This window comes from Budorcas taxicolor, chromosome 19 (genome assembly GCF_023091745.1).
Source record: "Budorcas taxicolor isolate Tak-1 chromosome 19, Takin1.1, whole genome shotgun sequence".
In the NCBI taxonomy this organism is placed as follows: domain Eukaryota; kingdom Metazoa; phylum Chordata; class Mammalia; order Artiodactyla; family Bovidae; genus Budorcas; species Budorcas taxicolor.
In genome coordinates this window covers 23,219,787-23,246,577 of record NC_068928.1, presented here as the reverse complement: position 1 = coordinate 23,246,577, position 26,791 = coordinate 23,219,787, and the positions used below count along the sequence as shown (strand labels likewise).

Here is a 26,791-nt window from a genome sequence, read left to right as displayed (position 1 = left end):
AAGGGCAGGGACCTGGTGGGTAAGAGGACAGCCAGGGGCTGGGCTGAGGGTGTGCCAGGCGTGTTCTAGGCCATGGACTGGGTTGCCCATTACAGGTGTGGCGGCCAAGCTCAGGAACTGGATTCTTTGGTAGAATTTTGTATAATGAGAGTGTCGCATATTCCTGAATACCCTCTGTGAAACTGGAAGTGAAAGTCGCTCAGTCATGTCCGACTCTTTGCAACCCCACGGACTAAACAGTCCATGGAATTCTCTAGGCCAGAACACTGGAGTGGTAGCTTTTCCCTTCTCCAGGAGATCCTCCCAACCCAGGTACTGAACTCATATCTCTCGCATTGCGGGTGGATTCTTTACCAGCTGAGCCACAAGGGAAGCCCAAGAATACTGGTGTGGGTAGCCTATCCCTTTTCCAGCGGATCTTCCTGACCCAGGAATTGAACCGGTGTCTCCTGCATTGCAGGCGGATTCTTTACCAACTGAGCTATGAGGGAAGCCTCACATTCCCTGTGTAGGGGCAGGGAAAGGGGAGAAGGAATTACTCTGGGGCTGGGGGGCGAGATCAGTTAGGAGTTTGGGATTAACATATATTACTATAGGTAAAATAGATAAACAAGGACCTACAGTATAACACAGGGGACTACAGTCAATATTACAATAACCAATAATGAAAACTAATCTGAAAGAGAATATATATACAAAACTGAATCACTTTGCTGTGTACCTGAAAGTAACACAACATTGTAAATCGTTTAAAAAATAAAAACAAATAAATAAAAAGAATGGTAGGGAATTGTTCAAGTGCATACAGGGAGGCATAATAAACCGGAAGATATTTTTGTAACAATCTGCCTCACAAACTCTGTGTGTGTGTGTGTGTGTGTGTGTGTGCGCGCGTGTGTATTTCATAGAAATCTAGTGACCTCAAAGCTCTGGCTATGTTGTCTGCAGGTGAGTGTGACCGTGAATAGCAATCAAGCCCCCTGCAGTGGGGCAACAGAATCAAAGGGTTCCATGTCTGCATTAAGGTCTGATGGAATAGAGACGGGCTGACTTTCATCCTGGACAATGGATTGTCTCAAGTTTCTTTTCCTACTTGTTGTATAAACCCCACCCTCATCTCCTAAAATGTTGGCGCTTATATATTTAATTGGTCATTCTTAGAGAACAGAAAGGGCTTCCCAAGCAGAGCTAGCGGTAAAGAACCCGCCTGCCAATGAAGGAGACATGAATCTCGGGTTCAATCCCTGAGTCAGGAAGATCCCTTGGAGGAGGGCATAGCAACTCACTCTAGTGTTCTTGCCTGGGGAATCCCCATGGACAGAGGAGCCTGGCGGGCTATGGTCGGACATGACTAAAGTGACTTACTTAGCACACGTGCGGAGTATAGAAAAGAGATAGAGATGAAGATTTTTCCACTAGCTCCTATATGGACACAATATATATTTTTAATGAAAAAATAAAAGAAAGAAGTGAATCTGCGGCATGGGAATGCTTCCTCTCAGATCTGAGAAAGGGGACCTCAGCCCTGCAGAACCGTGACCTGGGCCTCGCTGGTCCCCCAGCCAGTGCCTCTCCACCAGTCAAGCTCTGCCCCAAGAGGACTGGTGGCCAGAGAAGCTGTGGGCACTGCCCTGTCATTCCCAGTAAAGGGGTCTTTGTAACCCTGCACTCAGGTCCCTGAGGGCGGGAACACCAGCGGTCTGATATCTTTGGCACAGATATTTCTAGATTTCATGCTAAAGTGCTAGCTGGGTCAACTGAGCCCTGGGTCTCTTTCCATGGTGGCCCCAACCCCTCCCCTGACCACAGGTGACTCCTGTCCCCATGAGCTGTCCAGCCCCTAGCCCTGCCGAGGAGGGGCCTGCTCTTCCGTCCTGTTCACGTTCAGTCGGGAGGCAGAGGCACTGGCCTGTCTTTCCAGACAGTGGGAGAGAGAGAAAGACACCGTCTTGGGTTTAGCAGCATGACCCACCCCCGGAGCAGGAACAGGGCTCAGAGAGCCATTCATTCCCAGGAAGGAACCAGATAATCAGACTTCCTACCAGGGAATCTCTTATCTCTTCCCTCTCGGGTGGGAAGCCTCCCCTCACAGGTTCGATGGGGAACCCAGAGCTGGCTGCTCTTGGTCCTGTCCCTCTGGCTTGCACCTCCTTCCACCCTCCCTGATCTGCCTCCTGGGTGCAAGTCCTGTAATGCCAACACTGCCATCTGAGCCCCTGCAGTGGGTGGCACATGGGCCCAGGGGGTTGGGGCGGGGCGGGAGGAAGGGGTGGATCAGGGAGACGGGGAGGGATAAAAACCTTTCATCGGATTGGGAGCTGTGAGGTTCCGCGAGCAGATCATTGAGAGCATCGCGTGTAGTTTATCCTCCTCTTCCTCATCATCGTCCACCGAGGCCGCGCGGCTGGCCGCTAGGTGGTGGTAGTTAATAGTGACTGCTCAAAGAGAACAGCAGAGACGCAGAGGCGTGAGGACCCTGGTCCCAGGGCAGGAGGGTCCAGACTCCCTCCTTACAGAGTCTGGGGTCGCCTTGAGCCTGCAGGGTGTGGAAGAGGGGACCGGAGAGCCTTTTGATGAATTACTGGGGAAAGGATGGAAGAAAGTGAGGGCCGGGAGGCAGCTACAGAGCTCACTCTTGAAGGATGCCCTCTCTAGGAAGAACAGAAGCGAGAACTGATGGGGGCGGTCGGGGTAGTGAAAGACGGGCTCCCCAGCCCTGCACAGCCGAGGCCGGGCACGAGTGTTGGCAGATGGATCTCTGTCTTTCTTCGGCTTGTGTTGTGGTCAGTCTGAACCACATCTGAATGTCACCCTAAAATCCCCCTCTTCAGACTGAAAATCCAACCTTCCCAGGCCTTTCCGGAGCTGCTCTCGGAGAGCCCAAGTCAAGAGTCACCCCGCTGGGCTTCTGTTCCTTGAGGTGACCGCAGCTGGGAAATGACAAGCCTTGAAGAGGGCAAGTGGAAGCTGCAACAGCTGAGCCGAGCAAGAGCCCGAGATTAAGTGCCAGGCCGGCAGACACGGCTGGCCAAAGCTGCGTCTCCTCCTCGGCAGGCGCACCTGGGAGCGGAGGGGCCCCACACCTCCTGCCCTCCACACTGGTCGGGAACTCGCGCTGTGGCTGTGTGTTTGCAGTCTGTACAGCCTGTCCACTAATACAGAGACCACTGGTCAACCACTTGTTGGTATGAGTTAGCGCATGTTGGAAGCAGGTGGTCTGGCTGGCAAATACGTGCTCTGGGCTGGCACATTCCCTGACCTTGCCCCCAAGCTCAGCGAGTCTAGCTGGGAGAAACCTGTGGGCAGTGCCCAGTGCTCACGTGTCGGTGATGCTCACCACGGTGCTCTGACCAGAAAGGGAGCTCAGGAGTTGGTAGATGCTTGTGGATCAGCCCCCTGGGGCCCAAAGGGGTTACGTCCGGGTGGGGCAATAACCCACGAGAACAAAGCCGGCTTTCAACTCCCGGCTTCCAGAGGCCCCTTGTAGCTCCAAACCTCACCCTAGATGCCCCTGACTGCCACTATTGCCTCTGCATCAGTGGCAGGTTGGGGAGAGGCCTGGCTAGAGCAGAGCCAGAGAACAATTTTCACCCACAAACCACCCATAAGGCAGCGCTGACCCAGCACCCAGGCTTCCCTATGGGGGTCAGGCGGCAGGCTGAGGCGAAACGGAGAGCTCCCCACCTTCTATTTCTAGTCTCATCACATTTTTTCCCCTGGGGCAGGGCATGAAAAGATGGCCAAAATACTGAGCAGTGACTTCTGAGCCAAGAGACCTGGGGTTACGAAGTGAGAAGACAGCTAGATAGACAAGAGGCTACTTCTCAGAGGGATGATTTGTTGGGGGACAGGTCCCGCGCGAGGCTGAGCGACAACCTGCCTGGGTCACCCTGGCCCTGCCGGGCCCTGCTGGCTGCCCCCCACCCTGGCCCCAGGTGATGCTGCATGCCCCCCTTCCTCCTGAGCGAGGCTTGAGACACTCACTGTGCTCATGTCTGTGGCCAGGGTAGATGATCCGGAACACGTAGTCGGTCGCTCGCCCCGTGCTCACGTCCTCCGCGTCCACAGACCGCAGGCTGCTGCGCTTCCGTAGCCTAGGGAACACCTTCCCCTGTAGGGGTGGGGTGGGGTGGGGTGGGTGGTCAGTCTGCCTTGGGTGGGGTCTGATGCAGGAGACCCCTAGGCTGGTGCGAAGAGCTCCATGTGGGGAAGGATGGGGGACGGGGGTTGAGGGGCAGGAGAGAACCCAGTCCCTACGTCCCCTCACCCGGAGGTACCTTGCCCTGCTGGGTCCAGAGTGGGGGCTCCAGCTGCCCTCGGGGCAGAAGGCCATTCTCCAGGCAGGACAGGAAGGATAGCAGGTGGCCCCCTTGCGGGAAGTGCAGCGGTGGCCTCTGGATGCCGTCCTGGCTCACCAGCACGAGTGTGCCGCCGCTCTCTGGGGGTGAATGTGCACCAGTGAGGCTGGGGGGAGGGCCCAGAGCCAGAGGGCGGTGGGAGGGGGACAGGAGGTCCGTGGGCCGCGCGGCGTCTCTCCCCTCACCCCTGCGCCCAGCACAGGGGAGGCTCACTTTGCTGGTGGCAGTGGATGCAGACGATCTGACTGAAGGGCACGACCAGGGCGTAGTCCCAGTAGACGCTGCAGAGGAATCAGGTTGGTGTCACTGTGCCCGAGACCTGCCACCCCGCCGAGACGCCGTGAGACTATCCAGATAGCGCGACTGTGGCTGAGAAGCGACCTCGGCCAGCCGTGTCCCCCGGGGCCCCGTGCTGTCCTTGTAGCAGAGAGCTTGGCAGTCGCAGCTGCCCAGAACTTGGCTCAGACAAACCTCTCTGTGCCCAGGCCTGGCTCGGTCTGAGAGATTCCGGGAACCTCTCCAGGCAGCCTCTCCCTGCAATTCTTGGCATTGGGTAAGAAGTGAGGTCTGCCCCCTGGAGCAGGCTGGGTCTCTCCATGCCCTCTCCGCCAGGGAGCACGTGCCCACTCCCTTCCCTGACTCCCGGGAGGGGGTCTCAAAGCCCTCACCTCTTTTCCAGCTCAGAGTCCCCCAGAGTCCCGTTCATGAGCTGGTTGGGGGTCCACTTCAGAGTGAGGCTCTCTGCAGACTGGTGCAAGGAGAGGTAGCCAGGGACAGCCTCCATGTCCTCCTTCTACAGACAGGAGACACACAGAGGACAGAGAAGATGAGGGCCTGAGAGGCTCCTGATAGCCTGTGGAAGAGGAGCTCCAGGTGGGTTCAGCAGAGGCCAGACTGGGCCCATCGCAGAGTCTGGGCCTGGGGACCGGGAGGAAGCAGGAGCGTCATGTGCCCCCTGCAGATGTGGGCACCTCCTTTCCCTGCCTGGCTGGGGCCACTACCTCTGCCCCGTGAGCCTCTTGGCTAGCAGATGTGTCCGGGTCAGTGATACCCAGGCTGGGTGTTCCCCCTGCCTGTTGGCGGCCATTCCTGCCCCCGGAAGGAATTCCTGGTCTCAGTGGGCTGGAGCCGATGCCACTGTGGCTCGTGACAGCTCAAGGCTGGGCGTGAGGCGTGTGAAATGAAGCCTCTGAAGGGAGGGCTGGATGTGGCTGGAGGTCTGGACCCCTCAGGAAGCGGGAGAGGTGGGGGGCGTTCGGCTGCCCTACCGGCTGCACCAGCACGTTGTTCTTGCCATAGAGCAGCCGGGCCCTGGAGTTCTGGTGCAGCGACTCCACGTACTCGCGGGCGCAGGCGGCGAGCCTATCCTCCGATGAACTGCCGCTTGAGTGTCGCTTTCGGATCTGTGCACAAAGTCACGGCTTGGCCCCCGTCCGGGGAGGTTGGCTTGGGGGCCAAGGACCCCGAGGGTCTTGCCTGTCCCCAGTTTGCTCTTGGCCTCAGACCAGCTCTGTGCTCCTGGCATTTACGTAAGAGCCAGTGCAGGGAAGGCTCTCCTGGGCTGGCCGCTACCGCCTGTATCTGCCAGGAGCACATAGGCTGGCTGCCCTCGCCACAGGCCCAGAGGCCCACCCTGAGTGAGCACGGGGTGGGAAGAGGGACACCTACTCCTAGGGCTGGGCGCTTCGCGGGAGAGTCCTGGCGATGCGGGGGACCCCGGATACGGTGTCTCTGGACCAGCTCATCAGCAGAGGGGTCGGTCCAGTAGTGGTCAGCTGTCTTAAGCTTGGTATACTCCAAGGCACAGGGTCCCACTGTGGAGACAGGGACCACCAGCTCGGGGGTGGCCCCTTGGCACCTGCCCTGGAGCCCCCGCTGTGGGCCAGCACAGGCCTCTCTGATCCCATCCTTACCTAGAAGAGAAGCCAAGATGGGGCCAAACACAGGGTCTGCCAGTAACGCCTCCTTCTCGTAGTACTTGCTGCCAGGAAAGAAACAGACAGAGTGACCACAGGGCTCCGGGCCTCCTTCCAGGGCCGTCAAGCTCACCAAGGAAACACGTCCACACAAGGACCCAATCCATGTCCAGTAATCAAGCAGCAATGAGTCCACAAGGGCTGAGCTTCGTGGGTGGCCTGGGGTGGTCCATGCGTTCGGGGTGCTACAGGGAATGGTGCATGCCTAGAGATCACGGTGGACAGTCAGGCACCAGGGTGGGAGTGGGGAGCGGGTCTCAGGGAAGCGCAGTCACCTGCAGTTCTCCACCAGGTACTGCACGACCTTGTCCAGCACTTTCTCGATCAGCGCTGTGCGCACCCATATGTGCTTCAGGGCCTGCAGGCTGAGGGCTGGGGCCTTCCCGCTGGCAGAGCCCTGTCTCCGCAGGGTCTCCTGGTTGCCTGCCAAGGGTTTCCTGCAAAGAGAGAGGTGGGCTCCAGGAGTGTGAGGGCTTGGGGGGCAAGCCACAATGCAGACTGGTGGCTCTGGGAGCCGAGTCTGGTGCCACAGGATGAGAACCCAGAGGACTGACTGGGAGGAGGGGGTGGAGATGAAAGGGCCACCCCCTCACCACCACCCTTAGTCTGGCCCCTCACCCGAGAGGCCCTTGAAAATGGACCGAGCAGGAGGGAGGGGCGGGGCGGGGCCGGCCCAGGGCTCACCTGCCCTCCACTTGCTGCTGCAGCTCCTGCACCTTGTGGCAAATCTCCCCGGCCACCGGGCACGTCTTCCCCACCTTGGTGAACAGGGCTGCCATCTTGTCACTGCGCAGGAAGCCGGCAGCGCGGCGCCTCAGCTGATGCAGGAGGCAAGCCTCCACCGCACCTGGGCCACAGAGGGGACGGCAACTGAGCCTAGGCAAGACGGCGACGGGGAGAACACCCCCTCCCTCATATCTGTGGGGAGCACAGAGGCGAGGACTGCCCCGGGCGAGGACTGGGGGCGTGCAGTTCAGGCTTAGGGGGGCCACGGAGATACACCCCGACCTCCTACCAAAGGGCTCCCGCCCTCACCCCTGCTCCTGCCCGCCCAGGGTGGACCCCTGGGGGCTTTGACGTGCCATTCCATCCCTGTCCCCTCCCGCCACTTGGCCTGGTGTGTCATGCCTCCTGTATGTGGCATCGTCCTGAGGCTCTGAGGACAAAGCTGCCAGGGCGGGTTGGCATGGGTGACTCCACCCCTGCCCACGAGGGCAAGTGTGGACAGCAACCCCAGGACAAGGGACGAGGGGAGCACACAGCCCGGCAGCCCTCCTGGAGAGCACCAACGATGTGGTTGCTAAGGAATGAGGCTCTGGAGAAGGAGCTGAAATATTGATGAAGCCACTGCAGAGATCAGACCTGACGGCGGCCCTGAATTATTGAGGAGCCCTGCAGGAGTGAGAGATTTCTCCTTTCCATGCAGGGAGGGCTTCCCTTCATTCATTCATATTTTTAGGGGCTAGGCCTACTCTCTCCGTCTGGATGCTGCTCACAGCAGACAAGCTCCACAGGAAGCAAAGAAGGGCGTGGTGGGGGAGGGTGGGGAGCTGCCCTGGGCACAGACAGATGCTAAGAAGAAACTAGTGTGGCGGTATGGGGGAGGAAGGGGCTTGGCCATGACTGAGGCCAAGCTGATTGTTTTACAGCTGAGGAAGGAAAGGCCCTGAAAGGGGAAGAAGGCTGATTCGCATCACAAAGTGGCAGAGATGGGAGGAGGAGCCAGGGCCCCCAACATGGGCTGAGCCCCCTTCACCTCCTCCAGGTGTGTTGGGGGTGGGGGCTCACAGGTGGGAGGAGGTCTCCTCTTGCCTCACGTGTTCTCCTTTCACAGGGACTGGGCTGGAGGTGGGCTTCCCAGGTGGTGCTAGCGGTAAAGAATCTGCCCGCCAGTGCAGGACCCACAGGTGGGTTCAATTCGGGATTCGGGAAGATCCCACATGCCTCGGAGCAACTAAGCCCGTGAGCCACAACTACTGAGCTTGTGTTGTAGAGCCTGGGAGCTGCAGCTACTGAGCTCACGCGCTGCAGCTACTGAAGCCAACAGGCCCTAAGCCCGTGCTCCGAAACAAGAGGAGCCACCGCAGTGAGAAGCCCACACACCACGAGAGAGTAGCCCCTGTTCACCTCAACCAGACAGAAGCCCGTGCGGCAACGAAGACCCAGCACAGCCAAAAACAAACAAACAAAACTATCTTAAAAAGACAAGAAACAAACCTGCACTTTGGAAATAACCACTGGAAAGCAGCGGCTGTCACCTAATCTCTGCCTCCACTGTTCTGGTCACTGCTGTCCTGTAAGTTCTGGCTGTCTCTTGCACTGAGGTTGAGAAGTTTAGAGAGCCCCTCGGGCCAACCTGGAAGCCGGCCCACTCAATGAGAGTGGTCCCAGGGGAGGGGAAGTTAGCGCCCCTGCCCTCTCCTGGGAGTTCAGGCCTGGGAGACGCAGCCTTTCCCTCCTGCCACATTCATACATGTCTGAGCACGTGTGTACGCAAGACAGGAGTATCTACAGGTGTCATGTGTGTATGAGGCCTACATACCCCATGCCCCGCTCTGTGGTAGGTCCCTGGAGGTCCTACGTAGCCCTGGGGCAGGGAGCACAGACGAGTGGCCCTTTAGTCCTAGGCTCTTGGTCCTGCTGCAGCTACACGCCCACACCTGGAGGAAGGTGGTGACTGTTTCCCGGGGTGGCAGTGCCCGTTCAGAGCAGGAGAAAAGCAGAGAGGAACAGGAACCAGAGTGGCAGCAGGCGGCACCAGTCCTGCAGGGGACCAAGCTCCTCAGTGACGTGACTAATTGCCGGGGTAATGAGTCATTAGCCTTCCTACCTTCCCCAGGCGACCGTCAAGTGGCACGCGTGAAGCCAGGCTGGGGAGCTGGGGATCCAAGCAGTGGCCTAGCCTCACCCAGCCTGCCAGGCAGCCTCTGGGCACACAGTTCTCTGGGGGTGGGCGGAGGCATGCCTCCATAATCACCGTGAGTAGGGAACGCTGAGAGAAGAAGAGCACATCCGGTGCCCCCGCTCACCCTGTGGCCCTGAAGTGCCTCCTGTGAAACCCGGGCAAGGTGCCAGGCAATGTTTGCAGCAAGAGAAATCTCTCTCGCCTCTCTACCTTCCAAGCAAAGTAATCAACCCTCTGCCAAAGTAACACCCTCTGCCAGGTGTTCCTACTCTGACTCCCCAGGCTCCTGAGTCAGGACTTGTTAGACCACACTATGCCTCCCCCATTCCCAAAGGGCTGAACCTCGCAGAGAAGTGCATGCAATGAAAGATGTTATCGTGTGCAGTGCGTAGGCAAAATAAGATCATAACACTTATAATAATTGAGAATTACTCTCCTGAGAGGGTCTGTGGATGGGCTTCTGGACTTTCCAGAGAGCTCCTAACTTTGTACACAGAATCATCAGCCTGCTCCCACATGCATAGGTGGGTGGTTCTTTTCTGGATAAAGAATCCTTGAGTTTTGGTTTCTAAAAGGGGTCTCTGATCCCAGAAAATTTTAAAACCCCTCTCTAAGACTTCCAGGTTGAGCAGAACCACAGACATATCCACTGATCGACACTCACAGAGATGCACAAAGACCTGTCTGGTCCCTCCCCGTGTACAGTGAACCCACACTCAGAGCTGCCGCTGCAGAGCCACCAGCAATAATGTCCAACTCTCCAGCTGTCCACACTCCCCAGGAGGGCCTCTCACAGACCATTAAGCTCCCCTCCCCAGGGTAAAGGCCACACAGAAGCCTCTGCAGGAGAGGGCCCTGGCAAGGAGACACCCATCACAGCCAAATCACCAAGTCAGCCGAAACCGTCCCCCTTCTGACAGAGCTGTCCTGGCCCTGGTCCCCCAGCAGTGACATGAAGGCTTCAGATACCAGGGTTCCTAGTACCACCCACAGCCACTCCAGATGCCCCCAAAGATGGGAAACACCACCCTGATAAGTCATTCGGCTCATTTCATGTAAGAAAAACACAGACTGATTAAGAACAAATCGACACTGTTACTGTTTTTGGTGACTGGTTGGGATGGAAGCATTTGGGTGAGTGAACTGAAGCAGACTAACAGACATGACTCAACAAGCTGGATCCTCTCACTCCCCACCTATGGTGGCCTTTGGAGCTGCAGTACCAGAGGGGCCCAGGGCACCCTCTCTACTCCGTCATCCTGCTCCACTGACTGCAAGGCTCAGGGAACTGCTGTCAGTGAGCCAGGATGACAGAACACAGAGGGTGCCCTGAAGCAACTTCGCACGCACACATGCACGACACATTCATACGGTGTAATTACAATGCCACTCTGAAAAAGAGTGAGGATGCTCTCTAGGAGCTAAGAACAGAAAAGTCTTCAAAAGAGACCTCTGGATGACAAAAAGGGTGGGGTAAACAAAAAACACAACGTTTTTAAGATTAGGATAAAAAACTCTGGAAGGAGGCACAAGAAGCAAGATAGTCTTGATTTTTGAGCCAGGTTACTGATTCAAAACAATAATAATAATTGCATCATGACAAGATGCCAGAGATTCTCTCCATCCTGGAGGTGAATTGTCACGCAACTCAGAAAGGCTCGGATCTGTCCATGGGCACCCCACCCTTCACCAGCTCTCAGCAAGTAGGGTCTGCAGGTTAGTTTGGTTCCCTCCTCTTACAGGAGGAGCACCAGAGCTCTGCTTAGGGCAGTCACTGGTGATCTGAGCTGCGCAGAGACCGAGAAATGATTCTGTGGGCTGAGAGCAGCTCTGGTGTCTCAGGAGCCCACAAGAATGGATTAAAGCGAGTGGGGCTTCTCTGGTGGTCCAGGGGTTAAGACTCTGCGCTTGCATTGCAGTGGGTGTGGGTTCAGTTCCTGGTTGAGAACTAAGATCCCACATGCCACGAAACACAGCCCCAAAAAAAGAATGGACTAAAGCCATGGCTGCCCAGGAAACGCAGCAGTGGGCACTGACAAGGGTTCTCAATCAGCCCTGGGTCCTCAGAAGCAGCCCCAGCTCTCACACGCACATCCACAACTAAACTGCGTTCAGCAGCCAAGGGGCCTGGACAAGCCCAGTACAGTTACAGGGGGGCCCAAGGCCTTCCAAGGGTGACGCTAGTTGGCTGAGGTGGAGGACACGGCGACCGGAGTCAGCACAGCCTGGCGTGGAGGCTGCAACCGAGGCTCCAAGGCGGGAGGGGTGGGTAATGGGAGGAGCAGGTGTGTTCAGTGCCCCGGCCCCCACCTCCGCCAGCTGCCATCTGTGCATCGGGCGAGTTCAGCCTCCGAGTGAGGACGGTTAAACAGGTGGCTGGTTTGGGGCCTGGAGTTTTGGGGGACTTGACTCAGAGCAGAATTTTCAAAAGTCTGGGAGGGGAGAACCAAGATTTCCAGGAGAGGAGCAACCCACCTGGAGATAGAAGCCGGGGTAGGATGGGTGGCCTCCTTTCACACAGTGGATAAAGGGGGCGGAGCAAAGAGGTGAGGCCGGGCATCACACATCTTTCCCCTCCCCACTTCCCTGGCCGGCTATTTCCACCCAGGGATTTATAACAGCTGCCTCCACGCGGAATGAGCATTTCTATGGTAACGGGGGTACATTTTCCCTCTGCCTGCACTGGTGATGCTGGCTGTTTGCTTCAGCTTTGTGTGTTGGGGGTGGGGTGGGGGGTTGGCACGCAGCCTTGTTCAAAGCCCTAAAACAAGAAATAACTCTCCCATCCAGACTTTCACTGGGAGGAGACAGCCCTTCCCTGAGATTCCAGAATTACACAGGTGAAGGAAATGAGGCTCATCCAGCACATACCCATCTTCCTGGTCCCGCTGGGGATGCGGGGCAAAGTCCAAGTGCAGAGCTCACACTGGCTGCCCAGGGAGCCAGGCCAGTGCCAGCCACACCCAGCTCGGCAAGGGACCCACTGTCTCAAGGACATCAATCCAGCAAACGTCCCTTCTCTTCCCTGTATCTTTCACTTTTCCCTATTAGATATTTTCCATTTGTATATAAGGGATTCCCAGATGGTGAAGTGGCAAAGAATCCACCTGCAATGCAGGAGATGCCAGGGTTCAATCCCTGGGTCAGGAAGATTCCCTGGAGTAGGGAATGGCAACCCACTCCAGTATTCGAGCCTGAAAAATTCCATGGACAGAGGAGCCTGGCGGGCTACAGTCCATGGGGTTGCAAAGAGTCAGACACCACTGAATGACTAACACTTCCCAGTATTCTTGCTTGCAAAGTTCCATGGACAGGGAAGACTGGCAGGCTATAGTGCATGGAGGTCACAAAGAGTCAGATGTGACTGAACACGCATGCATATTTGTAAATAAATATTCTCTGCTGCTAAGTTGCTTCAGTCGTGTACAACTCTGCGTGACCCCATAGACAGCAGCCCACCAGGCTCCGCCATCCTTGGGATTCTCCAGGCAAGAACACTGCAGTGGGTTGCCATTTCCTTCTCCAATGCATGAAAGTGAAAAGTGAAAGTGAAGTCGCTCAGTCGTGTCCGACTCTTAGTGACCCCATGGACTGCAGCCTACCAGGCTCCTCCGTCCATGGGATTTTCCAGGCAAGAGTACTGGAGTGGGGTGCCACTGCCTTCTCCGAAATATTCTCTATTTTCTTCAATTAAAAACAATAAACCACCACCTCCCTTGGCCCTGTATCCCCACTTAGGTATTAAACCATTTAGCTGCTCCCCTTTATGTAACCTCTCTCAAGAACGTGATGGTGTGGTGACTGCTGTGACAGGTCATCTGGGGCTGTCTCCCTGAGGAAGGGCTTGGTCTTGATCTCCAGGGAGAGACTCCGGGTGCCCTTCCTTGGGGCGGTCTCCGTAGGCAGCCCGAGAAGGTGGGACAGGGTGGACTGTGCCACGGTCCCCACCTCCCTCCAGACAGGTGCGCCTGTGGCTCTGTCAAGGTCAGGGATTTCCCATGGGCACCGACGGATGGGGAGACAGAGCACCGAGAACTTTTCTGTTGGGACAGGGGGGCTGCAAACGCCCTTGTTTTTCTTACGAAACCAGCCTTCAGAGCCTGCTGCAGCAGTTGTGGTCAGCGCTGAGGTTTCAGGCCTCTGGCTTTCCCTATAGCAGCTCTCTTGTGGTGGTGCAGGGGTCCAGTGTCTTGGGTTTCTACCCTTTTTCCTCTTTTTGGAATTTCACCATGACAGGCCACTGCCCGACTGACCATCCTACCGCTGGGCAGCCAGATGATGGCTGGTCTAGTGTGGGCTGTTGAAGGCAAGAGAAGGTAAGGTTTGTGCCCTTCTTGTGTTTGCTGTCTAGAACTACCCATGTCCCCCAGCCCAGACCCTGTCTCTGGTTTAGAAGACCAAGGATGGGAAAGGGAGGAAGCAGCTTCAGCCAACAACAGGTCCTTCCTGATTCTAACTGGGGGTCCAGGATCAGGGAGGACCCTTCAGAAACATCTGCTCCTTCCCTTGTTCTCCCCACCCTCCCTGGGTACCGATGCTAGACAGTGAAGCCCCCACCGCTCACAGATGTGTGTACATGGACTTGGGGACAGAGCCTGGGTCAGTTTGGGAATAGGACAATCTCTGTGTATTGAGTGAACACAATGTCTTCAGTCTGCAAGGCAAATTCAGTTATGAAAACTCAGTGACTAGCATGTAGTGCTGTGAAGTGAAAGTCGCTCAGCTGTGTCCGACTCTTCGCAACCCCCTTGGAATTCTCCAGGCCAGAATACTGGCGTGGGTAGCTGTTCCCTTCTCCAGGGATCTTTCCAACCCAGGGATTGAACCCAGGTCTCCCACATTGCAGGTGGCTTCTTTACCAGCTGAGCCACGAGGGAGCAGGACTTTAGACCCCTCCCTCTTATATCCAACATCCAGGTCCAGCACCCAGAGAGTGGGACAGATATGCATACTTGTCTCTTCTGTAGGCTTATATGCCCATAATCCTATTTAAGGATGCCTTCAATACAGATGTGTTGAAATAAAAATATTTCCTGTAAAATAAGTTACATACACTTGCTATTTCTATCTCTTCTTCCATCCATCCTCTCCTCTGCTTCCTTTTTTTAAAAAAACACAAAACAAAACATTTCATTATGCAAAATTCCAAACATATACAAAAGAGGATGATAAAATGACTCCCCATGTACCCATCACACACCATAAGCAAGGCTTGACCAATCTTATTTTAGTTATACCACCTCCAACCACTTTCCCCTTATTCCTAGGTTATTTGGAAACCAATTTTAGACATCATGTATTTTTTGCCACAAATATTTTAGTATGTATCTCTAAAAGAGGACTTTTAAAAACATGTGCCTAATACCTGTACTGCACCTACAGAATTAATAATAATTTCTTAATATCTTCAAATTCCTAGATTGGGTTCCCAGAGTTCAAATTTCTGGTTGTCCAGATTCTCCAGGTTCCCAGAAACATGGATTCCCAGACAGAATCCGGGAGAGGGTTCTAGGAGGCTTTATGGGGAAGGTTATAAGATCACTTTCAAGAACAAAGCAGAAGGTCGCTGGTGGTGATGACACTTACTGAGCACCTACTGCATACTCCATGCTGTGTGCTTGGCTCCCGTCACTCCTTTAACCCCTCACAACAACCTTATGGTGTAGGTTCAGAGTCGCTGAGTAAGAGGGCATGGTCACATATTGGGTGACATATTCAGTCTGTGAAGCCAGGTAAGGTCTGTCGGATGCTAGGGTCTTGGCTGCAGACAGCTGCCACCTGCCCTCAGCCACGCCCCGACAAGGGGCGTGAACCAGTCCCCCAGAGGGCCTTCCTGCCTACCCAATCGCTTCTGGGTGCAAAGTGGGGGACAGATAAGCTGAGAATGAGCTGTTCAGTGCGGGCAGGAAGCAGAGAGAAGGGCTCCCTTTCACCGAACAGAGAGAATGGAAACTGCCTGGTATCTGACTCTCAGAACACGTGGCAGCATCCCAGGTGGGACGCATCCTCCGTCACACCTGCTTCTCTCCAGCTCATTAGTATCTCCCCGCCTTTCCCTAGAGGAGCTGGCTGCTGCGGCGGACCTTCCCCGGCTAATGAAAGCCGCTTAGCAACAGGGAGCTGGTTAATAAAGCCCTGGTGCGGTTCCCAGCTCCAGAGACTCCAGCCCCATCTCCCATTACAGCTCATCCTCAGCCCAAAGTAACCTCAGGTGGACCGATTGCCAGGCGGAGGGCAGGGAGCCTGGGGACTGATGGCAGGGCTGGCCCCCTCTGGCCTGGGTCCACCCCCAATGCCCGAGGATATTTATATCGAAGAACCTGCTTGGCCAGGCCTGGAACCTCTCCGTGGGCCTCCTAAGGCCCTTCTACCCACCGGTGGTTAAAAATCCAGCCTCAGTGCTCAATGGGAATGGAGCAGAGACACTGGGGAGGCAGACACTCCCAGGCCTAAGCTGGGAACTGAGGGGAGGCCCAGTGCTCCTCGGTGGAGCCCTAAATTACCCCAGACCCCTCCATGGGAAGAGAGTGAGCAGGCATATTACAAACAGAGTTCAGACAATCTGCTGTTTGACCCTGAGCTTGAGTTGCCACAAAGAACCTTGCCCTCTGGAGGAGGGGGTGGCAGAAGATACTGGCCTACACCTGCGGGTTCAAGAAGCAGAGTGAAAATAGGAAGCATTCATTTCACTCAGCAGTAAGGGTCCACAGTCAAAAAGTGTCAAAGGCCATATTAGGGAGGACAATGCAAACTTGACATGACTTTTCAAGATAAAGGGGAGAGGGGCTTCCCTGGTGGTCCAGTGGCTAAGACTCTGCACTCCCAATGCAGGGGTCCTGGGTTTGATCCCCGGTCAGGGAGCTAGATCCCATATGCCACAGCTAAAGCTCCAGCATGCCACAACAAAGACTCAGTGCAGCCAAATAAAAAAATAGATACATAAACTAAATAAAAAAGATGAAGAGGGGATATTAGAGAGCCATCTTCCACAGTGGGGTTTGGGTCTGTTCTCTGGCGGGGGCAGTTACCAGGTCTGGGGGGCTGGGAGGGGGCATCTCAGGGTAGCACTGCAGCCACTCTCCTTGGTAAGAGAGCAGCACACAGAGATCCCATCCTGCCGCCCGGGTGTGCCAGCCGGGCCTGCTCACAAGGTTACCACCTGCAGGTTTAGAAACAAGCTTGCAGTCAGACAGGTTTAGAAACAAGCCCAGCAAACACACAACAAAAGCGTGCTCCTTGCCAGGCCCCGAGTCTCCCTCCTCCCCTTGAGGAACAGGAACACCGGGGCTAGGTGTTGACCCAGGGATTTTTCAGTTCCATTTCTAAGGCTCTCCAGAAGGTGATGTTTCTGGTTCAAATGTCTATATTCTAAGGAATCTTAGGGAAGCTCTTCTAGCTCAGGCTCTTCCCTCTTCAGTCAGACACCCCCTAGCCATCCTCTGCCATGAACAGAGGGGGCAGGGCAGGGCAGAGGGGCCCAGGACCCCAGGCCTCTATAAAGCTCAAGGGAAAGGGGTCATTCACTGCATAGCTAATCCAGTCTCCACAGCCTTCACTCCACTCCGTTTCTCTGCACTCCCATTTCCCCTCAGAACAAAGCTGACTTCTGGATATGGCTAGGACCACTGTAAGACCCAGGGCAGGGGACTTCCCTGGTGGTCCAGCGGTTAAGGCTCTGTGCTGCCAATGCAGAGGGCGTGGGTTCCATCCCTGGTAGGGGAACTAGGATCCCACATGCCATGTAGAATGGTCAAAAGATTTTTAAAACAAGACCCAGGGGAAGACTGGATCTACTTCCAACTAAAAATGCACTTCTGAACGTTTTCCCAGTGGGTGAAGGAGCCTGGCATATCAGAATCTCCAAAAAGCCAGAAGACTGGAGTTTTCTATCAGTACATGTCTATTCTTCCTGCCTGCCCCCCCAACACCCCCAGGAATCCCTGGTTATGATTCCACCATGTGATGCAGGCAGGAGAAAGGGCTGATAATCACTGCTTTAAACCAACCTTACTTTGAGCTCAAGCTGGGATCCACCTCACCACTGAACACCACCATTAGTACAGTGTAAGGATTCCTCTTCCCATGGGTCTCAGATGCCCGGCTCAACTTAGCTTTATTCTGCTGGCAGCCCCTCCTGCTGGCGTTCACTTTAGTGACTGTGCACTGAGCCCAAGGCAGAGGCAGCAAACTGGCAGAGGCTTGCAGATGCCTCTTGTTGAGCCCACACAATTTTTTTTAATGGGAGTTAGTTATCAGCATTTAAAAACTGGGACATTTCATACAGAAACCCAGACTGCTGGCTTCTCTTAAAATAAAACAAAGGCCGTGGCAAGCCCTGGACCAGCATTCCTGCAGAAACTGAGTGGTGGCTGCCCCCTTCAAACCTGGCCAGGGCTGTACCCACTCCTGACCACTGCCTGCTGTCCCACATCCAGACTTTGTCATCTGACCCTGTGGGCATTTCAGTTTGCACTTTGACCTAAGTTACCTCCTGAAATCCAGCCAAACCGGGCTCGTCTTGCTTTGGGGCTGGTTTTAGAACCCTGGAGACTTGGGTCAATTTCATAGACTCTTGATTGGCTGGATGGCATCACGGACTCGATGGACGTGAGTCTGAGTGAACTCCGGGAGATGGTGATGGACAGGGAGGCCTGGCGTGCTGCAATTTATGGGGTCGCAAAGAGTCGGACACGACTGAGCGACTGAACTGAACTGAACTGATCTATTTCAGTGACCGAAACTGACTGAAAGCACAAGAATCGTTCATTTTGAAGGTGGTATCTCTGCCTGCTGGAAGGAGGCATGGGCTTCAAGGCAAGAGGCTGAAGTGAAAGCCCCGCTGTTTCCCCGGGACCCCTGGACTGATCAGAGGAGAGCAGGCAGTTTCTTCTCACCCTAATGGACCTGATGGTGGGATGCCCACAGATTCCCGCCTGCCTCTCGTCCCCGTTCCCCCACTGCCACCCACCTTCGGCGCCCATGCACAAGCTGTTTTCGCTGTTTCATTGTTCTGCGTTTCCTGTGTGTGCTCTGCATGAAGCTGAGCACCACTGCCATGGTGCCACTGGGCCTCCAGCAGAGCCCTTCTGGTGACAGTGACAGACAGTGGCTGATGTCAGGGGGACTCAGCATAGGTAGAAGGGAGTAGGGTTCTAATACTCTCTAAAGTCACTTATTTTGAGACCAGCATGGTTTTTCCCCAGCAGGGCTTCTGCCAGAGAAAAGGTGGGATTGGATTGGTCCTGTGGACCTGACCAGAGCTATATCATCTCAAAGAATCAACTTACCCAAAAGGGAGATAGTAGGACCTCAAATCCTGCAAACCTAGCTTCAGCCTTAATGCCCAGAAGAGGAGGAAAGACGGAGGTTTTCCTGAGCTCTTACAAAGGTAGGAATGTTCACATGCATCACCTCAATCCCAAGGAAAATTCCTTGAGGTGGGAATCACCTCCCTGTTTTCAGAGGAGCACACTGAGGGTGCCAGGAGTCAAGGAACGTGTCCAGGACAACTCGAGAAGAAGAGCACCAGGGTTTGCCTGAACCCTCAGCCTGTTGCTCGGGCTCTGCTCACAGGCCGCCTCTCCCCAGTCGCCTCCCACATTTCTCTGCTTTTTTTTACTTTTTTTTTTCATAGCTGTTACCACACCTGTTACTCCAGGATATATTCCTGTGTGCTTTTGTTTTCTCTCTGTCTGCCCACAGAGTGTAATCCCCTGGGGACAGAGAGACAGTTCACCTTGTCACTGCTGTTTCCCTGCCTTCGTAGAGGAAGCGTCTGGAACCTGGGGGACCTTCAGTGTCTGCTGCTGGACGGATGGGAAGGGCGGCTCTATCGGCCTCACCATGCTACTATGAGAAGTGTCCCTCTCTTGATCTGCTCCTTTCATTCCTTCCCCTCAGAAATGCACAACCTCCCTTTCATGAACACCAGACACCAACCTCAGAGGCCAAGGAAAACAACACACAGATGGCAAACGGCGCAGAGCAACTAAGCCCATGCACCCCAACTACGTGCTCTGGAGCCCAGGCGCTGCAACTGCTGAAGCCCGCGTGCCCTAGAGCCTGTGCGCCCCAGCAAGAGAAGTCACCGCAATGAGAGGCCCACACACCGCAACTACAGAGGAGCCCGTGCAGCTACGAAGACCCAGCAGAGCCAAAAATACATAAATAGATACTTTTGCAAAAGATGGCAAATGGAAAGTCAAATTCCTGGAAATCAAAGAAAACTCAGTTGTGTGCAGAGACAGTCTTGCTCCTACAAAGGCAGAAATGTTCACGCTGAGCAGGAAGCGGTGGTTTATTACAGACTTTCTCTTCTCTGAGCGGGGAAGTCTTGGCTAGACTTCCTCGATCCTCCTGTGGATTTGCACGCAATTGAGTGTCTGGAGAGTTGGGAATGTTGAAGCAGTGCAGGTGGGATTGATTAGAAAACAGATGTAGTACAGAAAGCATCCAAAGGCACAGGCCCATTCCCAAAGTTAATGCAAGGATAAACCAGCACTGTGGTTCCCCAACCCAACTACTGAGGCTGGTGGTTCTTAAAGTGTGGTCTCTGGACTAGCAGCACCAGCATCTCCTGTGAACTGGTTAGAAATGCAAATTCCTGGGTTCACCTCAGAGATACTAGAATCAGAAACTCCAGGGCTGGGACCCAGGAACCTGTTTTAACAAGCCCAACAGGTGACTCGAGGCTTCCCAAGCGGCTCAGCGGTAAAGAATCCGCCTGCCACTGCAGGAGACACAGGAGACATGAGTTCAATCCCTGGGTTGGGAAGATCCCCTGAAGGAGGGCATGGCTGCTGCTGCTGCTGCTAAGTCGCTTCAGTCATGTCCGACTCTGTGCAACCCCACAGACAGCAGCCCATCAGGCTCCACCATCCCTGGGATTTTCCAGGCAAGAACACCAGAGTGGGTTGCCATTTCTTTCTCCAGTGCATGAAAGTGAAAAGTGAAAGTGAAGTCGCTCTGTCGTGTCAGACTCTTCATGACCCCATGGACTGTGGCCTATCAGGCTCCTCCGCCCATGGAATTTTCCAGGCAGGAGTACCAGAGTGGGAGGGCATGGCAACCCACTCCAATGTTCCTGCCTGGAGAATCCCATGGAGAGAGGAGTCTGGTGGGCTACAGTCCATGGGGTCACAAAGAGTGGGACATGATTTAGCCACTAAACACAACAACAGCAGGTGACTATGATGCTAAAATTTGAGCACTTTTGTCTTTAGGGACTAGACATATAACACAGATTCTTGGGCCCTGGAGATCCTAATTCAGTAGGTCTGGGATGGGACCCAACAAGATTTCATAAGCTTCTGAGTTGATTCTGACTTACAACCCGATTTGAAAACTACTGACCCTGAGGACTCTTCCTGTGGCCCCAGGGCAGTATCCTCAGTTTTTAAACCCCTTTCTCATTACCCTCCAGTCACTCACTCACCACACAGAGCAAGGATGTGGCTGCTATCTTCATGCACAAACTTCCTGGTGACAGCCTCCTCCATGATTTGCTTCACCTGTGAATAAATGGGCGGCACCGTTATTGATTGATTCATTGATTGATCAAAGGCCTGTGAGCAAGTAAATAGCTTGGCTTGCCCGCCTGGTCTGAGTTCAGCCACTTGCAGAGTAGAGGATAGGAATGGGGGGGCTGGGGAAGGAAAGTTTCTTCAATACAGACATTGCCAAATGTCTTGGAAATGCAACCAGAAAAAGGCAGCCTGCCAGGCTCTTCTGTCCATGGGATTTCCCAGGCTGGAATACTGAAGTGGGCAGCCATTTCCTTCTCCAGGGGATCTTCCCAACCCAGGGATCAAATCCAGGTCTCCTGCATTGCAGGCAGATTCTTTACCAACTGAGCCATCAGGGAAGCCAAAAAAGGTGCTATAAACCCACTAATCAATCAGTTCAGATATTCCAACCCAGGAGGAAGGACCCTGCTGTAAGAACAGGGATGGGATGCTATTTGCACATCTGTACTTGGCTGCAGAAGGCTTGTCCTTCAGGGACAGATTGTCTCAGTACAGGCCGCAGGAAGACGCCTGACCCTCCTTTTCTCCCTTCTCCAAGGGGAGGGTAAGTCCATCCAGGTCTCAGGGACACTCCCCACATGCTGAGAAGCCCAGGGTTCTCTCTGTCTAGGTAAAACCCTATGTTCGGGTTCCTACCTGAATGTAAAAGCTTCAGAATATCTTGTAAGGTAAGCAGTCACAGCTTTCTTTAGAAAACACTGTAAAAACCTTTTAAATTCATGTACAATAAACATATAGAAAAGGGTATATATTCACTGGAAGGACCATTGCTGAAGCTCCACCTGATTCTAAGAGTTGACTCACTGGAAAAGACCCCGATGCTGGAAAAGGTTGAAGGCAAGAAGAGAAGGGGGCAGCAGAGGGTAAGTTGGTTAGATAGCATCACCGACCCAGTGGACAAGAATTTGAGCAAACTCTGGGAGACAGTGGAAGACGGAGGAGCCTGGCATGCTATAGTCCAGGGGGTTGTACAGAGTCCGACACTACTGAGCGACTGAACAAGAACAAATATATCGTAATTACACAGCTTGAAGAATTTTTACAAACTGAACACACCTGTGAAAGCAGCATCAGCTCAAGAAACAGCACCCTAAAGTAGCCCCCGACTCTGCCATGATTCCTTCTAGTCACTACTCCTTTGCAAGGTACCCACTATCCTGACTTCTAACAGCATAGAGCGCATGTGTGGGATTCTGTGCTTTTCATAGAGGGAATTGCTCAGTGTGTAGTTTGTGTGACTGTGAGATTTGTTCATGTTGTGTGTGGATGTACACCTTTCATTCTCCATTGTGTGAACAACCCACAGCTGACTGGCATTTGGGTAGCTTCCAATTTGGGGCTGTTATGGACAGTGCTGCTTTGAACACTCTAGATGTGTCTTTGAGTGAACATGGGGGCTCATTTCTTTGGATTTATATTTTTCAGCAAGGAATTTCTGATGAGGGTATTTGGCATTATGAGATTTTGCCAATTTACATTCCCCTCAGCAGTATAAGAGGTTCTAGTTCATTCCCAACACTGAAGCCAAGCACTTCTGATGCCCTGGGGGAACGTGTGTGTGTGTGTATGTGTGTGTGTGTGTTTGTTAGTTGCTCAGTTGTGTTGGATTCTTTGCGACCCCATGGACTGCAGTCCACCAGACTCCTCTGTCCATAGCATTCTCCAGGGAAGAATACTGGAGTGGTTGCCATTTCCTTCTCCAGGGGATCTTCCCCATCCAGGGGTTGAACCTGAGTCTCCTGAATTGCAGGCAGATTTTTTACCATCTGAGCCATTAGGGAAGCCCCTGGGGGAACCTGCCAAGAGACAAATACTAATACTGAAGATTAGAGGGATGGATTACTTCAATCCCTGTTTTAAATCTTACTGATTTAGTGAGCTCTGGTCAGAGCGAGTCTTGCCACTCTTTGGACAGTGTCCTGTGTCCAGCGTCCTGATGCTGCCCTTGCTCTCCAGGCCCTCACTTCTGTTTGTAAGGTGGTAGAGCTTCTAAAGTCTGGGGAGGATGGAGGAAGGACCAGGGGTCTCCTCCTTACTGCAAAGTGCTAATGGTTAGTGGTTTAGGTAAAGGAGGATCTGACCGATCCTGCACTCTAAGCTATTAAAAGCTTCCTAGATTACTTCCCAAGGGGTGTTTGCATTAAACAGAGCATCACGTCACAGCTCAAAGACCAGTAGACAACTAAGGCAGGCTGCTGGGGCAGATTTTTGGATTAGGAGGACCTATAGATGCCTTTAGTGGCTCAGACAGTAAAGAATCTGCCTGCAATGCAGGAGACCCAAGTTCAATCCCTGGGTTGGGAAGATCCCCTGGAGAAGGAAATGGCAACCCACTTCAGTATCCTTGCCTGGAAAATCCCATGGACAGAGGTGTCTGGCAGGTTACAGTCCACGGGGTTGCAAAGAGTCGGGCACGACTGAGTGACTAACACACACACACATATTTATGCCCTGGGAATTCCCTGGTGGTTCAGTGGTTAGGACTTAGTGCTTTCACGCCCGGAGCCTAGGTTCAAACCCCTGTCAGGGAGCTAAGATCCTGCAAGTCATGCAGTGAGGACCAGAAAAAAAAAAAAAGGACTACAGGTCCTTTGTGAAAAGCCAGCTTAGTCAGTCAACAATCGCCCCCACTGTCTCTATATGTAGGATAAGAAAGGATATGTTTCTCTCAAAATCAAGCCCTGAAGGTCAACGGAACCAAGAGTTCAGAGTGGGTCAACCTCTGGTCATATACAGAGCTGTGGCATATCCTGGACATTTCTCACATCTGTCTAAGAATCATTCTCAGAGCAGTACAGACAGCCCTTCTAAATACTGCCTTCCCTGAAATCTTTCCTATCATCCCTGACTAACCTCAAATTTGGAATGCACCAACAATCCTAGCACACGCACCCATAGTTTGGCTACAGCTACATTTTTATTCTTGTTTACACTGTTCATATAAGTCTCTGTCACTACACTGTTTCCTGAGGATAATCACTGGGATTTAAGATTTTTTTTTTTCCTTGGGGAGACAAGAGTTGGGGCTTAAATGTTAATTTGATATACTCCTGGACTTAAAAAAACTCTTGGCCACTTCACAGCAAAAGTACAATGGAGCTTCTCAAACACAGTTGGAAAGGTGATGGCTTCAACTGCCTCTTTGCCAATAGGAAGTAAGGAAACAAATTTAGGGCACAATAGCCAGGCTATAATTAATGCAGAGCCTTAATTATGAGCCTTCCAGAATTCTATAAGAACCCTGAGCCTTCTCCAGTCCTGAAACCTCTCAGTTCAGTCGCTCAGTTGTGTCTCTTCGCCCCTCCATGGACTGCAGCACACCAGGCCTCCCTGTCCATCAGCAACTCCCAGAGCTTGCTCAAACTCATGTCCATTGAGTCAGTGATGCCATCCAACCATCTCATCCTCTGTCATCCTCTTCTCCTCCTGCCCTCAATCTTTCCCAGCATCAGGGTCTTTTCAAATGAGTCAGTTCTTTGCATCAGGTGGCCAGAGTATTGGAGTTTCAGCTTCAGCATCAGTCCTTCCAATGACTATTCAGGACTGATTTCCTTTAGAATTGTATGCTTTAATCTCCTTGCAGTCCAAGGGACTCTCAAGAGTCTTCTCCAACACTACAGTTCAAAAGCATCAATTCTTCGGTGCTTGGCTTTCTTTACAGTTCAACTCTCACATCCATACATGACTACTGGAAAAAACATAGCTTCGACTATACAGACTTTTGTCAGTAAAGTACTGTCTCTGCTGTTTAATATGCAACCTCTAGGAAAGGGGAAAGGAGCCAATATGGTAAATTTTTCTATATCAGCTAAATATCATATCCCTATTTTAGAGATGTAGAAATTGAGACTCAGAAAGGTTAAGTAACTTATTCAAGATCACAAAGAGCTAGGTCCAGACTATTTCAAAGTTTTTGCATTACCATCAGGCTTTGTAGTCTCAATAGGCCTTATTTACCAAACATTTATTGAGTGCCAATGATCACTGAGATCAAACCAGTCAATCCGAAAGGAAATCAATCCTGAATATTCATTGGAAGGACTGCTGATGAAGCTGAAGCTTCAATACTTTGGTCACCTGATGTGGAGAGCCAGTGCATTGGAAAAGACTCTGATGCTGGGAAAGATTGAGGGCAGGAGAAGGGGCGACAGAGGATGAGTTGGTTTTTGGTTGGCATCATCGACTCAATGGACCGTGAGTTTGTGCAAACTCCGGGAGATAGTGAAGGCCAGGGAAACCTAGAGCGCTGCAGTCCATGGGGCCGCAAAGAGTCTGACACAACTGAGCAACTGAACAACACCACTGAGTGCCTACTGTGTGTCAGGCATGGATATAGAGTTCTGGATAAAACAGGTTTCCTGCCCTCATGGAGTTGACACATCTGGCCGACAGAGGCAGATGAGAAGAGTCCAGGGCTCCATTCAGAGGCTGCAACCATTCTAATCCACTCTGTGGGTTTGGAGCGCTCCAGCTTGCCTATGTGGGTGAGTCATTCACACGGGCACCTCCCCTTCCCCCTCCCCGCCCATGAATGAAAATGGGTTTTAGGGCAGGGACAAAGTAGAGGACATTAGTACGTACAGGGAAGGACTTCTCTTTGTGACATGGGCGGGGGGGCTCCTCAAAAGAGGAAAAAAAAAAATCTGAGTCTGAAAAACCATTCTCAAAAAGCCCCCCTGGCCTCTGGGTATGGAGGTGGGCGTGGAGTGAGAAGATGTGGTGTGCGGCGAACCCTCATGCAGCCGAGACTCAGTTCCCAGAAAGATAACCGAATGGGGTGGAGGGCAAACCCGAGCTAAGCCCCCAAGTCACCGGTTTAGCGCGGGCCCCGCCCCCTCTCCAGGCGGCGAGGGCAATGAATGGGCAGCTCCGTTCTCCAGAAATCGCCGCCACCCCTCCCCCTCGGTCTCCCAGAGCTGCTGCTGTCACAGGGCGGGGAGCTGCGGGATCGCGGAGCAAACAAACCCTGAAGCGCCGGCCTAGCCCCTGGGGCCGAGGGGGTGCTGCCCCCTGATCCGGGAGTCGGGCGGGAACCGCAGCCAGTCCAGGCCCGTCCGAGGCCCGTGAGCGCCCGCGCCCTGGGATGGGCGCAGATCTTTCTGTCCCGTGGGCCGTGAGGACAGGGACGCGAGCCCCCGGAGGTCCGTGCCCCGACTTTACCTCCTTTTTCACGTTCCACAGCAGTTTCTCTTTGACCGCGTCCTCCGCGCTGCCCATCTTGCGGCGGCTGACCCGGGGGGAGGTGCCCAGCGGCCCTTGATGCCCCCCACGCGCCCTCGCCGCCTCCGCGCCTCTCGGCTCAGCGCCCCACGCGCCAGGCAGAGCCCCCGCCCGCCGCGCTCCCCGCCCGCCGCCGCCGCCGCCGCCGCAGCCACTGCCCGGTGCCGGGCTCCGCAGCCATCTTCCGAGCCCCGCACAGACGTCAGGAGCCTGGCCCGGCCCCTTCCCACTGCCGGGGGCGGGGTGGGGGGGTGCGCTCAGCCACGGCGGGGGGGTCGAGCGGGGGGGAGACTGCGCGTGCCTGGGGGCGGCGTGCCCGGGCGCGCGCCCCACGGGCCGCTGTCATGGCAACGCGCCGGCTCCAGCCCCGAGGGCGCGAACCCGCATTGTGAGCGCCAGTCGCCCGCCCTGCACAGCGCTGGGCTGGGGAGGCGGGGCGCGTCCCTGGACCCCTCCACCCCCAGGCGGCTAAGAGGGGCAAGTCGCTCTTGCGAAAGCTGGCCCCATCCAGCTGGATGTTCCGTGATTCCTACACGCTCGATTTCCCGACGGGAGGGACTGGGACCCCCGCGCCTCGAGTCTGATTACTGGGAAGCCGGTGTTGGTCCCCCGGCTGGGAGGAAGGCGGTGGCGCGCCATCGTTTCTTTAAATCCCCCTGCCGGCTGGGCGCCCTCCGTTGCAAAGCTTGTTGGTGGAGGAGTGGGAGAGCAGCCGCCCCCGTCTGCAGAGGCGCGGTTGGGTCTGAGAGCGCCAGAGTCACAGTCAGCCGTCCCTCCTCCGAGGGGTCGCCACGACCCATCTGGCTT

At 54.2% G+C, this 26,791-nt stretch overlaps 1 protein-coding gene and 1 non-coding gene across 5 annotated transcripts in view; one reads left to right on the top strand and one right to left on the bottom strand.

The window, feature by feature from the left end:
- SGSM2 (small G protein signaling modulator 2) overlaps positions 1-26,016 on the bottom strand; it is a 37,506-nt gene extending 11,490 nt beyond the window's left edge. For 3 of the 4 annotated variants that reach the window (XM_052657172.1, XM_052657173.1, XM_052657175.1), the window contains exons 1-12: positions 25,925-26,016; positions 20,674-20,749; positions 7,019-7,181; positions 6,610-6,771; positions 6,272-6,339; positions 6,027-6,172; positions 5,627-5,761; positions 5,027-5,151; positions 4,572-4,639; positions 4,278-4,438; positions 3,985-4,111; positions 2,301-2,435 (exon numbers count right to left, since the gene is read on the bottom strand). In XM_052657172.1, the coding sequence (XP_052513132.1) occupies positions 2,301-2,435; positions 3,985-4,111; positions 4,278-4,438; positions 4,572-4,639; positions 5,027-5,151; positions 5,627-5,761; positions 6,027-6,172; positions 6,272-6,339; positions 6,610-6,771; positions 7,019-7,181; positions 20,674-20,749; positions 25,925-25,981 (1,423 nt within the window). In that variant the 5' untranslated portion in view covers positions 25,982-26,016. The remainder of the gene's footprint in view (positions 1-2,300; positions 2,436-3,984; positions 4,112-4,277; positions 4,439-4,571; positions 4,640-5,026; positions 5,152-5,626; positions 5,762-6,026; positions 6,173-6,271; positions 6,340-6,609; positions 6,772-7,018; positions 7,182-20,673; positions 20,750-25,924) is intronic. The other variant, XM_052657174.1, reaches the window with a different exon arrangement.
- TRNAG-CCC (transfer RNA glycine (anticodon CCC)) lies at positions 16,028-16,100 on the top strand. Its single transcript has one exon. It is a non-coding gene; the product is annotated as a tRNA-Gly (tRNA).
- Positions 26,017-26,791: the final 775 nt, after the last annotated feature.